Source organism: Rana temporaria, chromosome 2 (genome assembly GCF_905171775.1).
Source record: "Rana temporaria chromosome 2, aRanTem1.1, whole genome shotgun sequence".
Lineage (NCBI taxonomy): Eukaryota > Metazoa > Chordata > Amphibia > Anura > Ranidae > Rana > Rana temporaria.
In genome coordinates, this window is record NC_053490.1 from 116,415,334 (window position 1) to 116,430,696 (window position 15,363).

The 15,363-nt window shown below is 42.7% G+C and overlaps 1 protein-coding gene across 1 annotated transcript in view; it reads left to right on the top strand.

Annotated features, from left to right (window-relative positions):
• The window catches only part of SCN8A (sodium voltage-gated channel alpha subunit 8), a 251,372-nt gene that overhangs the window by 143,308 nt on the left and 92,701 nt on the right, over positions 1-15,363 (top strand). The window contains exons 9-11 of the mRNA XM_040340817.1: positions 7,758-7,899; positions 10,507-10,710; positions 11,101-11,394. Of these exons, the coding sequence (XP_040196751.1) occupies positions 7,758-7,899; positions 10,507-10,710; positions 11,101-11,394 (640 nt within the window). The remainder of the gene's footprint in view (positions 1-7,757; positions 7,900-10,506; positions 10,711-11,100; positions 11,395-15,363) is intronic.

Sequence of the window (15,363 nt, forward strand, 5' to 3'; positions counted from 1 at the left end):
CTATTAATTTAACAGCTTCACAAAAACATTGGTTTCCACGTTGGCACCACTGTTGGGTGCATAGGAACATGGACACCAAACAAGGACAAACATGAAACAAAACAACATAAACATAAATCAAACTGGACGTCTGAACGCCATTTAACGATATGCAGGTGTGATGTCATGCATGAATAATCACTTTCAAGTTTCCTAAATTGGGGAGAATTACATCCAATCTGCGTATGGCCCCAGGGGGAAGGAGCTGGCAGGTGATCCTTCCAATCATGGGATATGAGATGAATTACTAGTGATCTGTCAAATTTCAACAGGGAGTTAAAGTTGCTTACTGTGGTCATGGAAAGGAAGGAGTATAAATCCTTCAGTTCAGGGGAACTGTAAATGCAAAGTTAAGTAGCAGATCAATGTTGATAACAGTAGTGCTATTAGACCCGGGAGCATAGAGTCCTGCAATAATTGACATCCAGGTCTAAGGAGACGTTTCTTCCTATGGATTATCGCATGATGGTAAGAAATGCTGTTCCTTAAGAACTGTATCTCCTACAGCTGCACTGGAAGTGATGTGACTGTGGGAACAGGCAGCGATGCATTTGCTCACATTATTTACTGTGGATGCTGGGCTTGACAAGCTTTGCAGTCAATCTGCTGGGAGATAGAGGATATAGTTCCAGCAAGTGGAGGTGCATATAGCCTCAGCGGTGGACCCTCACTACGTATCCTGTTTGTTCATGTTTGACCAGCACAGTGGGGGCTTGTTCTACCAAACAGTTCTACTTTGGTTTCATCTGATCATATGACATTCTCCCAATCCTCTTCTGGATCATCCAAAGGCTCTCTAGCAAACCTCAGATGGGCCCGGACATGTACTGGCTTAAGCAGGGGGACACATCAGGCACTGCAGGATCTGAGTCCCTGGCGGCGTAGTGTGTTACTTATGGTAGCCTTTGTTACGTTGGTCCCAGCTCTCTGCAGGTCATTCATTAGGTCCCCCCGTGTGGTTCTGGGATTTTTGCTCACCGTTCTTGTGATCATTTTGACCCCACGGGGTGAGATATTGCATGGAGCCCCAGATTGAGAGAGATTATCAGTGGTCTTATATGTCTTCCATTTTCAAATTATTGCTCCCACAGTTGATTTCTTCACACCAAGCTGCTTGCCTATTGCAGATTCAGTCTTCCCAGCCTGGTGCAGGCCTACAATTTTGTTTCTGGTGTCCTTCGACAGCTCTTCGGTCTTCACCATAGTGGAGTTTGGAGTGTGACTGTTTGAGGTTGTGGACAGGTGCCTTTTATACTGATAACAAGTACCATTAATACAGGTAATGAGTAGAGGACAGAGGAGCCTCTTAACCACTTAAAGCGGAGTTCCGGCCACAATTTCACTTTTTAAATATAAATACCCCTGTAATACACAAGCTTAATGTATTCTAGTAAAGTTAGTCTGTAAACTAAGGTCCGTTTTGTTAGGTTGTTACAGCATTTAGACACTTTATAAAATAGAAATTGACTGGGGCCATCTTAAGTGTGGGCATCATGAAGCCAGACTGTATGACTTCCTGGATTTCAGCCTTGCAGATCTCGCACATGCTCAGTGCTGCACAAGCAGTGTCAGATCAGGTTTCAGCACCTGTGCTGTCCAAGTCATATGATTCTTCGAGACTGGGGAGTGCACAGACTCCTGGAAAGTTACACCCACTACATTCCCAGGAGTCTGTGCGGTGTAGGTTAGGAAGCATTAAGCACCTAGGTGCAGGAAGTGGGAAGATTAACTATTCTGCCTAGCAACAACACTTTGAAGGCATCTAAAAAAAAAAAAAATTTCCGTAAAGGACTAATGACATTTTTTTAAAACTACTGATGTAATGTTATATTTATGGGTGGAACTCCACTTTAAGGACCGCCTAACGTTACGTATACGTTGGCAGAATGGCACGGCTGGGCAGAGGCACTTACCTGTACATTGCCTTTAAGAGCCCAGCCATGGGTCGCGTGCACGCAGCCCATGGTGTGCTCGTGACACGGTCCGAAGCTTCGTGACCGCGCCCGCGGGACCCATGGACCCAATGGACACCAGTGTCTCGCGATTGGGTCACAGGAGCTGAAGAACGGGGAGAGGTGTGTGTAAACACACCTTCCCTGTTCTTCTCTGTGGCAGTGTCACTGATTGTCTCTTCCCTGTTATAGAGAACGATGATCAGTGATATCACGCCCCCTACAGTAAGAATCACTCCCTTAGGGCAGTTAAAGCGACGCAGTGCCGAATCGCAAAAAGGGGCAAGGTCCTTAACCTGCATAATGGTCCGGGTCTTAAGTGGTTAAAGAAGAAGATACAGGTCTGTGGGAGCCATAAATCTTGCTTGTTTGTAGGTGACCAAATACTTATTTTCCACCATAATTTGCAAATAAATTCTTTCCAAATCAGACAATGTGATTGTCTGGATTTGTTTCCACATTTTGTCTATCATAGTTGAGGTATACCTATGATGACAATTACAGGCCTCTCTCATCTTTTTAAGTGGGAGAACTTGCACAATTGGTGGCTGACTAAATACTTTTTTACCCCACTGTATATCCTATGACATGTTACCAACAATACAGTCGTGGTTGTTATACCCCTCCTTTTCCTGTGTAAAAACTAGGTAGAAGAATGCATTTAGTACATTTGCCTTCTCCTTGTCATCTGTACCTAGCTACTCTTCATCAACCTGTATGGATCCAATGTGCTCTGACCTCGCTTTTTTATTGTTAGCACATCATTATCATGCGTCAGTTTTGCTCCGTAGGTGAACTTCGGCACCTTTTTAGGGGCGATAGCAGGCGGGTGCATGCCCGCTGCACGGTGGGGAACCCGATTTGCGTGGCCAGAGTAAGCGATGTCCGCCGACCATACGCGACCGCGGGCACAAGAGCCAGAATGGGGATGTGTGTAGATCTGCTGTCCCTACTAATTAGCAACAGTGATCTGTCTCCTCCTCTAGTCAGTCCCATGCCCCCATAGTTAGAAAAACACATGAGGGAACACATTTAACCCCTTGATCGCCCCCTAGTGTTAACTACTTCCCTACCAGTGACATTTACACAGTAATCAGTGCATTTTTATAGCAAAAAAGTCTCAAAAGTGTCGGATCTGTCTGCTAGAATGTCGCAGTCCCGCTAAAAATTGCAGATTGCTGCCATTACTGGTAAAAAAAATATTAATATAAATGCAATAAAAATGCCATAAATCTATTCCCTATTTTGTAGATGCTATAACTGTTGCGCAAACCAATCAATATACGCTTATTGCAATTTTTTTACCAAAAATATGTAGAAGAATATATATCGGCCTAAACTGAGGAATTTATTATAGCAAAAAGTATAAAATACAATTTTTTTTCAAAATTGTCGCTTTTTTTTTGTTTATAGCGCCAAAAAAAAACCTGCAGAGGTGGTCAAAGCTCTGTTTGTGGGGAAAAAAAGGACGTTAATTTTGTTTGGGTACAGCATGGCACAACCGCGCAATTGTCAGTTAAAGCGATGCAGTGCCGTATTGCAAAAAACGGCTGGTCATTAAGAGGGAAAATTTTCCCGGGGGTGAAGTGATTAATATGACTTTTTTACGTTATGGTTTAGCCACCCAGGTTCTTCTTCTTCTTCTTCTTCTTCTTCTTCTTCTTCTTCTTCTTCTTCTTCTTCTTCTTCTTCTTCTTCTTCTTCCCAGTTTCATTCTTCTATATGTATTGCCCATTGGAAAGCACTGGGTGATACCTTTATTTAGTATGTTCTTAAAGCATTCCCATTTTTCCTTAGTGTTTAATGTTTCTAGTATTTGGTCCCATTTAATCTCTTGTAGTATTGAGTACAGTTTAGAAAAGTTGGCTCTTTTGAAATTGAGTGTTCTTGTACTACCCTTGTGCCTCCTTTTCCTGTGATTTATGCTAAAGGTAAATATCCTGTGATTGCTAGTTCCCAAGTTGTCCCATATTTCCACGTCTGCGACCAGATCTGAGTCATTTGTATTAATAGGTCTAGCAATGCATTCTTTCTAGTTGGGCAATCCACCAATTGGGGCATGAAGTTGTCCTGTAAGACATTTAAGAAGTGACGGACCTTTAATGAGTAAACTGTCCCTTCTGCCCAGTCAATATCTGGATAGTTGAAGTCCCCCATTATAATGACATTGCCCTGCCTCACCGCCAACTCTTAAAAGGAGAACCAACTCCTCCTCTTCTTCATTCAGGTTAGGGGGCCTGTAACATACCTTCACCTAACAATCTGTCCATCCAGTCCATGATGTGCTGAACCCGAGAAACTGGTAAACAACATACCGTTCGGCAAGCTCTGTCTTTTTGATCGATTACCTTTTCTGTCATTCAAATAATTGAGTACCCTACCACCAGTATCTGCCTAATCTGGAAATATTATTCTAGATGATCAGAGTTACAGGTCTCTTGCAATATCAAAGCTTTTTGACCTGTTAAACATGACAGTAGATGCCTTACTATATATCCTGGGCACCTGCGATGGCATTACAGAAGTTTCAGGCAGGAAAGCCACTGGTCTTGTAGTAGCTCCCCTGAATGGCAGTATAGAAATCCCATTGTTCACTCTCATCGAGTGCAACCAGATTCCAACCAACACAAAAGATTCTTACTCCTGCAGCTGCCTCTCACCACTCACACTTGAGAGGCATAACCAATCACATACCAGCTCTTGACAGATATGCCAGTATTCTCCCAAGGGTAAGCAAGGCTTACAAAAAAAATCAATGGACCACATGATGTACCATATGCCCATTGCTCAACATCTGGATCTAGCCTGGGTTATCAAAAGCATTGTCTGTCTGGTTAATGTCAGGAGGTATTCCGCAGTTTCCTCTTTCAGGACATGGGTCTTGCCATTACCTGTTTTGAGCAATACCATTATCACTACCATGGCAAAGAAGTATTTGCAGTAAAGGCTTTCAACAGTTCTTCACACAAGGCAGTAACAAGGCCCTTGATTTTTTTGTATGATAGTGTCAGCACAACAGTGTTTGTTGTAGCAACTAAAGACTATGACCTGGCAGCCACCATGAAAGACATAGAGTTTTCTAAAAATTATGAAGAAGTTTTATCAGGACAACTCCAACAGTTGTGGGGCATCCCTATAATTTTTGTGTTTCAAGAAAGACACTACCAACTGATGTTCAGCATGCAGAAGCACAATTTTTCCTTTTTATCAATGCACCCCGAACAGAAAACCTGAGATGAAGAAACAATTTGAGGACTTTATGCAGAAGGTGTTTGTGAGAGATCGTAGTGAGCCTGCAGCACCTCTTAGGGAAGGGCATAAATGTTGGTACGACTTATGCTTTGGCATGTACCATCCTTGTAAGCCAGATCAGATCGAGGTGGTCTTTGATTCAAGTGCTCTCAACAATGTCATTGTCACTGGGCCTAATCTGAACAACAACTTTATAGGAGTTTTGCTCTACTTCTGACATGAACCAGTTGCTTTTATGGCCAGCATTCAGCAAATATTCCACCATTTCATTATTCGAGAAGACAACAGAAACTTCCTCAGGTTCCCATGGTACCCATTGGTCTATGGGTCTCATTACAAAGTCTGCGCCAAATAATGATTGAAAGGTTCCAGGTCGACATCACATCACTGCACTGCTGTTTCCTCATCACCATGAGCAAGTTCAGCACCAAGTACAGCACTTTACAAAAGAAGCAGTAGGATCTGCAGGGTTTTGGTTTGTCAGGATGAAAAGATGCATATCCTCCATCCTTCACTAACATCTCAAGTGTCAAAAATTGGGAGGAAGGCACCAACAACAGCAAATGGTAGAGCTCTCAGTGACAGATTAAGCAAATAACTGCCCTTCCCTAATGTTTAAAATATCAACAGGTTCAGCACCTTACCAATGTCTTTTGGATTTGATGGAAGAAGGAGTACAATTGCAACCTTCAAGGTCATAGCAAATGGCAACCCAACCTACAGGTCAATGAAATAGTCCTCTTGAAAGAAAAGAATGATCACTACAACCATTGGCCTATGGGTCTCATTACAAAGACTGCACTAAATAATGGTGGACATGTTTGGAAAGTAGAGAAGGAAAAAGATTTGTCTTCTAATCCAACGACTTGATTCAAAGGGAGGTAAGAAGGACTGGTAAATTTTGCTGCCCTCCCCTCTGAAGAACTTGATTCAAAGGGAGGTAGGAAGAACTGGTGCATGTTGCTGCCTTTGCCTCTGAAGAACTTGGTTCTACAGGAGGCAAGAAGGACTGATGCATGTTGCTGCCTTCTCCTCCTAGGATACACACATAAACTGTCTTCTGTGCCATCTTACAGACAGTAATGACTCCTAATGACTTTACAAATTTTACAATATGTGAATGTTTGCATTATTCTTCCATGGTCTTCCCCTTCTTTTTTCAGGTGTTCCAGGAATATTCTTCTCTTACAATGTTTAGATTTCATTTTTAATTGTTTAGTATTTGAAATGATAGATTTCGTCAGAGAGTACACATGCATTGTCGATTATTTCCCTTCAAATAATGTTGTCCTTTTCTCACTCCATAGCTAGGAGATGCTCTATATACCGTGTTTCCCCGAAAATAAGACCTACCCCGAAAATAAGACCTACCCCGATATTCAGGAAGGGCTGCAATATAAGCCCTACCCCGAAAACAAGCCCTAGTTTAAAATGTCAGGGAAATACTAGAGTCCACTCTATTACTGTATTGTATATTGTAGTTGTACCTTTTGGTATAGCGCTGACCTCCCTCTGCTCTCAGCTGTACTCGCGCTGCTCTCCTCTTCCCATCTCCTCCCAGCGGGGATCGCGGTCCCCCCTCCCTCTGCATTCCTTAGAGATGTGAAGAGGCTTTTGGTGGGCCACGGAATCGCCAAGCAGCGCTCAGCTGATGTTACGCTGATCTGCTTTTCTAAAAGCTGTCAGGAGGAATGTCGGGCCCCCCTCCCTCTGCATTCCTTAGAGCTGGGATAAGGGCTCCGACTGGCAATGAAAATGCCGAGCAGCGATCAGCTTATGTCATCTCTTCTGCAAGCTGTCAGCGAGGGATATCGGGCCCCCCTCCCTCTGCAGTGCTTGAAGAGAGCTTTAAAGGGTTACAGATGTTCCCAGCACTAGAAGAAGGTATGTGGCACAATTGAATTGCAGACATACACATAATGCAATATGCAGTGCTGTAAATTTTAGGAATTTCCACAGGGGATTTCTGACAGGCAGGGGGAGAGAAGATGGCATATAGCATAAGACCTACCCCAATAATAAGCCCTAGTGTGTTTTTGGGTAACAGAATTAATATAAGACCCGGGCTTATTTTCGGGGAAACACGGTAGCTATTCCCACCCTCTTTTCAGTGTGCCTTTAGTTTCTGTTCTGAGCACATATAATTGCTGTAGCTAGACATACTATTTGTTTTTACTTATCTGATGTTCATCTGTAAAGATATGCAAAAGTTTTCGATCAAAGTGTTCTACAATCAGCAAGAAGTAATTTGGATCCAGTCACTGCCTGCCAATGTTGCTGATATTGTAAGTCCTGACAATCTCACCACAACTGGATCAGTTTTAAAGATCACATTTACAATACTTGGATGGGGAAAGAAGAACACTGGATATGGAAAATAAAAGTATATGATAAATAGACCTAAAAATCATGTTTCTGAAAGCTTAAAAAAAAAATAATGAAAATTGTATGAAAGATAACCCTTTGTGATATAAACGCATGTGTTCTACTGTCTAAATTATCTTTTGTTTTTAGGCAATGTCCAGAGGGATACACATGCATGAAAGCAGGCAGGAACCCCAACTATGGTTATACCAATTTTGATACCTTTAGCTGGGCCTTTCTTGCCTTATTTCGCCTTATGACTCAGGATTATTGGGAAAACTTGTACCAGTTAGTAAGTAAATATAATGTCTTTGTTTTCTGTTTGATGTTTATGGTTGTGCCCTTATATAGACATAACACAAAAAAAATCTAAATTATACTAAAATAAAACATATTTCTGAACAATGTTAGACATCAAAGGATGAATCTGACAGCTACGCTTTTTCTCATTGCGGCCCGTCGTACCCCAGTCGGCTTTCCCACCAATCCCTGGCTGTGCTAGATGTACTTCACACTGATGAAGGTCCTGCTCTGCTTTTACCATATAATGGAGTAATGCGGGACAAAGCCCCTGTACTCCGGGACTGCAGGACAAAGGTGAAAATTTGGGACTGTTGGGATGTATGCTATTAGGCTTCGTTCACACAGAGCACTTCGATCGGTGCCCCGTGCAGAGCCACCATGCACAGGTGTTACATTTTCAGAATAAGAAAATAATATTTCAATAATACTAATACAATGTTTTGTGTCAATGATTAATCCTCTGCATTAATATCTAATGTTATGAATGTGATTTTGTTGATCCTTTAACCTTTTTGCTGCCAGGCCCTGCGCTCCACTTTTAAACTTAGCTGACCGGACCATTTTACCAATTTTTGGATAGCTTTTTTATTTTTCTCATACAGCTTTTAGAGTATGTAAAAGACCCCCCAAACCATATACAGTATTTTCTGAAAGTATATAACCAGTAGAATAAAAAATATATGTTTATCAAACAATATATTTGCTAATAATATTCTAATTAACAATATTAACAAATATAAATAGCAAATTTTACAAAATTCCTAGTAAATATAAAAGCTTAACCTGTATCGAGTTAATAAATAACAAATATTTGTAGATTTTAAATTACACTTTTTTTTCAAAATGATGAAAATTAGACATATGCAAAAATGTAAATTTCTCCCAAATTCTGAAGGTTTTCATTTTTCCCTTTAAGCTTTCAAAGTCTGTAAAAGACCCACCCCTCCAACCATATATTTTCTAAAAGCATATGGCCAGTAGAATAAAGGGAAAGTACTACTGACTTTTAAGTCTTTTTAAGTTACTGACTATTTGCGCAAATGTTTACCAAAACAGTTTAGTTGAGCTAAAAATGCACTAAAATCATTATTAGCAGATACAAACAGCAAATCTTACAAAATTCCTTCTAAACATGCCAAACCTGTATTGAGTTAATAAATAAATATTTGTAAATTTTTTAAATTGCACCTTTTTGAGAAATGGTGAAAATTGGATGTAAGCAACAATTTCTCAAAAAATGTTTTAGAGTTTGTAAAAGACCCCCAAAATGATATATTTTCTAAAAGCACATGGCCAGTAGAATAAAAAGAAGGTGCTACTGATTTTTAAGGCACTGCAATATTTGCACAAATGTTTATCAAATCAATATTTTCGCAAAAAATACACTAAAATCATTATTGGTAGATTCATACAAATGGCAAAATGTACAAAATTCTTGCTAAATTCTTACTAAATTTTAAAGTTAAAACTTTATTGAGTTAATAAATAACAAATATTTGTACATTTTAAATTTCACCTTTTTTGTGAAAAGCACAAAACTAAATAAAAACAATTTACTACAAAATCTGAAGGGTTACCATTTTTCATTTACAGCTTTCAGAATTTGAAGACCCCCCCCCAAACCATACGTTTTCTAAAAGCACATGACCTGTAGAATATAAAAAGTGCTACTGTCTTTTTTAGCCCCGTAAAAATTGTGCAAATGTTCATCAAATCGCTGTTTTCCCTAAAGATACACTAAAATTATTATTAGTGCACATAAACACAACATAACACAAAATTCCTCATAAATTGCTACTAAAGCATCATTCACTTGTGGCATACTAAAGTGTATGCGCTTGGAGAGCCATGTTTACCTGCACCAGGATGCACGGGTGTTCAGTGCAACCCGTGCAGGCAGTTCCAATTGGAATTCAATGTCAGCGGACAGACCCCCAGCTTAGCAGGCAAATCTGCTTGACGGAAATGTGAAAGGGGCCTTACTATGTTTTTTCATAATATTTTAAATGTGTTTCAACTTTTTTTTACAATTATATTTTTTAATTTGTATTTATATTTTGTACTTTTTTTGGGGGGAGGGGGTCTTTGGTGAGATATCAGAGGTTTGAACAGACCCCTGATATCTCTTTTTTGAGGCAGAGAATAGGGACTGAAGAAAGTCCCTATGTCTGCAGCCTAAGCTGCACATTACATGAATGAATAAGGAGCCTGTATAGAGACTCCTGATTCATTCATAAACTGACACATAATAAACTCGGTTTACTATGCTCAGTTATCAATGGACACAGGAGTGATCTGTAATGATCACTGTCTGTGTCCATTTAAGTACAGGGAGGGGGCTGGTAGACATATGTTTACCAAGCCTTCCCCGCCTCAACCTCCCCTGCACCACTATTCCCCCTCCCCCGCTCTCCAGCCTGTCAGCTAGCCGGAGCTGATTGATGGCCAGCAGCTGCAGGCAACGGGAAGGAAAGGAGGGCTTGAAAAAAAATGGGTATATTTTTAATACAATTATAATGTCTTATTGAGTTTTGACTGAGTTATATTCATCTTGTTTAATTAACAAAATAGTAACACATTCTTATTTATAATTTAGATTCTGCGTGCTTCTGGGAAAACATACATGATCTTCTTTATTTTGGTCATCTTTGTTGGCTCATTTTACCTGGTAAATTTGATCCTGGCTGTGGTGGCCATGGCTTATGAAGAACAAAATCAAGCAACTTTGGAGGAGGCAGAACAGAAGGAAAATGAATTCAAAGCAATGCTGGATCAACTGAAGAGAGCTCAAGAAGAACAGGTCTGGCTAGTCTTACAAATCTATCAGTTCTAATCGTTTTTCATACGAAATAAGTGGATATTTCTCCACTTACAAATCTATCAGTTCCAACTTTTTTTTCCTTACTAAATAAGTAGATTTTTTCCCCTTCTTTGTCTCTCAACCCCCTCCGTACTTGTTGCTGACATGTTGGAGAATAAAGCCATACAAAGGAGCCCTTATGGTCAGTCCTTTTTTAAGCACATGCACTATGCAGGTTCTAGTGACTGACATAATTTTGATTGTTTAATTGCAGTGCAGCCAACCTAACAACAACACTGCCTAAATTTGTAGTATAAATTCACATGCAAGAAACGCATGATCTACCTCTATATACGTGAGACATTATTTTGTGTTCTTCATTTACTTTAGGCAGCAGCGATGGCCACCTCAGCTGGTACTGTTACTGAGGATCCGGCAGAGGATGAAGAAGAAGGAGATGCAAGAATGTCTCAGACCTCTTCAGAATTTTCCAAACCGAGTTCTAAAAGTGCAAAGGAAAGAAGGAATCGTAGAAAGAAGCGAAAACAAAAAGAATTGTCTGAAGGGGAGGAAAAGTGCGATAATGAGAAGGTTTACAAATCTGAATCAGAAGATGGCATGAGAAGAAAAGGTATTTGGTATCCTGACAATAGGCTGGGACGAAAGTTTTCAATAATGGATCAGGTACCGTGAGAAAATCCGATTTGATAATATAAAGTACATTTTGAATTGTCTTTAGAATTGTATTGTATTGGCATGGCTAAGAGTATGTGCATGCAGATTTTTATTTTCCTCATACAAAACAGGAAGACTCACTTGCATCTTTACACCTCAAGCATTGTTTTAGTTGAAGATACATTGGCCAACACATCCAAAAGCAGTCCAACAGAGGGGAAGGAAACATAGCAACAAAATCTAAAGCCCCATACACACTATCAGTTTTCCTGCAGGTTTTTGTCTTCAGGTTTACCAAAACCATGTAGTGCAAGGGCCTGCCTGATTGCATACAAATTGAAACTCTTAAGGTTTGACCTCATATTAGATGGTTTTGGTAAACCTAAAGACAAAAACCTGCAGAGAATCTAATAGTGTGTATGGTGCCTTAAGCCTCCTCCAATTTTGAAAAGAAACCAATCCCTGGTAGTGGAGTGGGTACTGTGACTTTTAGGTGTAGAATGCAATATGGGTTGGTGGTTACAATTTAGAAATTCAGACTCATGTAAGAAGCTACTGGAAACTGTTCCTGACCTTCTACAATAGCTTGATTGTAACAATATAAAATACCAAATTATGATAGGTTTTTATATGGTTTAACCACTTGCCGACCGCTTTACGTATTTTAACGGCGGCACTTTAAAGATGGATATCTCGGTAACGGCAGCAGCTGCTGCCACAACTGAGGTATCCATCTTTAGTGCCGACGGTCCTGTAAACGATAACGGCGGTCTCCGCGGTGGATTCGCTGCGAGATCGCCGTTATCGGTGGCGGGAGAGGGGCCCCCCTCCCGCCGCTCTCCCGCGCCCTCCGCCGCTTACCGGAGCCGCCGGTAGCGGCGGAGGCGATCGGGACCGTTCGGCACCTGTGCGGGGATGCGACTGAGGGAAAAATCGCCCCCACCCGTCCCCATATCTCTGCTGGGCGGAAGTGACGTCAAAACGTCAGTCCCGCCCAGCGTCTTAAAGAGACATTTTTTTTTCTGTCATTTGAAAAAATGACAGTTTAATTTTTTTTTTATTTTTTTGCATTTAAGCCTAAATATGAGATCTGAGGTCTTTTTGACCCCAGATCTCATATTTAAGAGGACCTGTCATGCTTTTTTCTATTACAAGGGATGTTTACATTCCTTGTAATAGGAATAAAAGTGATATTTTTTTTTTCTTATTTCAGTGTAAAAAATTATACAAATAAATAAAAATAAATAAGAAAACAAAAACATTTTTTTTAAAAACGCCCCGTCCCGACGAGCTCGTGCACAAAAAAAGTGCACTTGTAAGACCGCTGCGCAAATACGGTGTGACAAAAAGTATTGCAATGACTGCCATTTTATTCCCTAGGATGTCTGCTAAAAAAAATATATAATGTTTGGGGGTTCTGATTAATTTTCTAGCAAAAAAATTGTGATTTTTACATGAAGGAGAGAAGTGCCAAAATAGGCCTGGTGATTAAGTGGTTAACTAACTCTCTTGGTAATGTACACTACAGTAGGTGACCGCAATATTGTGTCAATCTCGCTCCCTTTCTCGGCGAGATTGACCACCTACGAGCCTCGTCGCGGGAGCCAGTGCCGAGCCGGCTCGCCGCAATGGGAAAAAGCCGTCATAGAAGCGTCGGGGATCCGACTTGGATTCCTGCCAATTCGAGTCGCAGCGTTTGGTATGAATCATAAGGGGGAACTCCCCGCCAAATTTTAAATAAAAAACCGGCATGGGTTCCCCCCCCCCAGGGGCATACCAGACCCTTAGGTCTGGTATGGATTGTAAGGAGAACCCCCTACGCCGAAAAAACAGCATGAGGGTTCCCCCACAATCCATACCAGACCCGTATCCAAGCACGCTGCACGGCCGGTCAGGAAAAAGGGGTGGGGACGAACGAGCGCCCCCCCTCCTGTGCCATACCAGGCCGCATGCCCTCAACATGGGGGGTTGGGTGCTCTGGGGCAGGGGGGCGCCCTGCGGCCCCCCCACCCCAAAGCACCCTGTCCCCATGTTGATAAGGACAGGGCCTCTTCCTGACAACCTTGGCCATTGGTTGTCGGGGTCTGCGGGCAGGGGCTTATCGGAATATGGGAGCCCCCTTTAATAAGGGGGCCCCCAGATACTAGCCCCCCACCCTAGGTGAATGAATATGGGGTACATCGTACCCCTACCCATTCACCCGGAAGAAAAATATCAATAAAATAAACACACAACACAGGGTTTTAAAATAATTTATTAGTCAGCTCCGGGGGTCTTCTCCGCTCTCCGGGGGGGGGTCTTCTTCGCTCTCCGGGGGGGTTTTATCCGCTCTCCGAGGGGGGTCTTCTCCACTCTCCGGGGGGTCTTCTCCACTCTTCGGGGGGTCTTCTTCCATCTTCTCCGCTCTTCGCTGTCATCTCGACACTCCCCGGTTCTTCTCCTGCTCGCTCTCCGGTGCCTTCTTTGGGGCTGGCCGCCGATATCTTTGTTTTAGCTCAATTACTAGCAGCGGCGCAGCCCGCTCTTCTGTGCCATCTTCTGCCTTCTTCTATTCTTCAATGTTGACGCAACACTTCTTCCCGCTGTAATGCCGGGTACGTGGCTCGCACCGATTTATATAGGCCTCTTATGACATCACGGTCCCATCATGCTCCGTGAGTCCCAGTGCCGTGACGTCATAAGAGGCCTATATAAATCGGTGCGAGCCGCGTACCTGGCATTAAAGCGGGAAGAAACGTTGCGTCAACATCGAAGAAAAGAAGAAGACAGAAGACGGCACAGAAGAGCGGGCTGCACCGCTGCTAGTAAGTGAGCTAAAACAAAGATAGCGGCGGCCAGCCCCAAAGAAGGCACCGGAGAGCGAGCGGGAGAAGAACCGGGGAGCGCAGAGATGACAGCGGAGAGCGGAGAAGATGAAAGAAGACCCCCCGGAGAGTGAAGACCTCCCCGGAGAGTGGATAAGACCCCCCCCGGAGAGCGGAGAAGACCCCCGGAACTGACTAATAAATTATTTTAAAACCCTGTGTTGTGTGTTTATTTTATTGAAATGTTTCTTCCAGGTGAATGGGTAGGGGTACGATGTACCCCATATTCATTTACCTAGGGTGGGGGGCCGGTATCTGGGGGCCCCCTTATTAAAGGGGGCTCCCAGATTCCGATAAGCCCCCCGCCTGCAGACCCAGACAACCAACAGCCAGGGTTGTCGGGAAGAGGCCCTGTCCTTATCAACATGGGGACAGGGTGGTTTGGGGTGGGGGGGCCGCAGGGCGCCCCCTGCCCCAGAGCACCCAACCGCCCCCATGTTGAGGGCATGCTGCCTGGTATGGCTCAGAAGGGGGGGTGGGCGCTCGATCGTCCACACTCCTTTCCTGACCGGCCGGGCAGCATTATTGGATACAGGTCTGGTATGGATTGTGGGGGAACCCCCACGCCGTTTTTTCGGCGTAGGGGGTTCTCCTTACAATCCATACCAGACCTAAGGGCCTGGTATGCCCCTGGGGGGGGGAACCCATGCCGTTTTTGTAATTAAAATTTGGCGTGGAGTTCCCGCTCATGATTCATACTAAACGCCATGGCTAGAATTGGCGGGTATCCAAGTCGGATCCCCGTCGCTTCTATGACGCGCTCGCTGGAATGTGCTTCTCCTACCGATCGTGTGTACAGGGCATAAGACAGTGGACAGAACTAACACTATTCCCTAATGCTGGTACACACGATCGGTCAATCCGATGAGAACGGTCTGATGGACCGTTTTCATCAGACCAAACCGATCGTGTGTGGGCCCCATCTGTTATTTATCTATCTGTTAAAAAATGTGAAACTTTTTTTAAAATTAACCGATGGATACCTAACCGATAGAAAAAAAATGATCGTTTGTAGGCACGTCCATCGATTAAAAATCCATGCATTCTCAGAATCAAGTCGACGCATTGTTTTTTAACTGATAGTGTGTAGGCCGTTCTCACCGGATTGACAGAT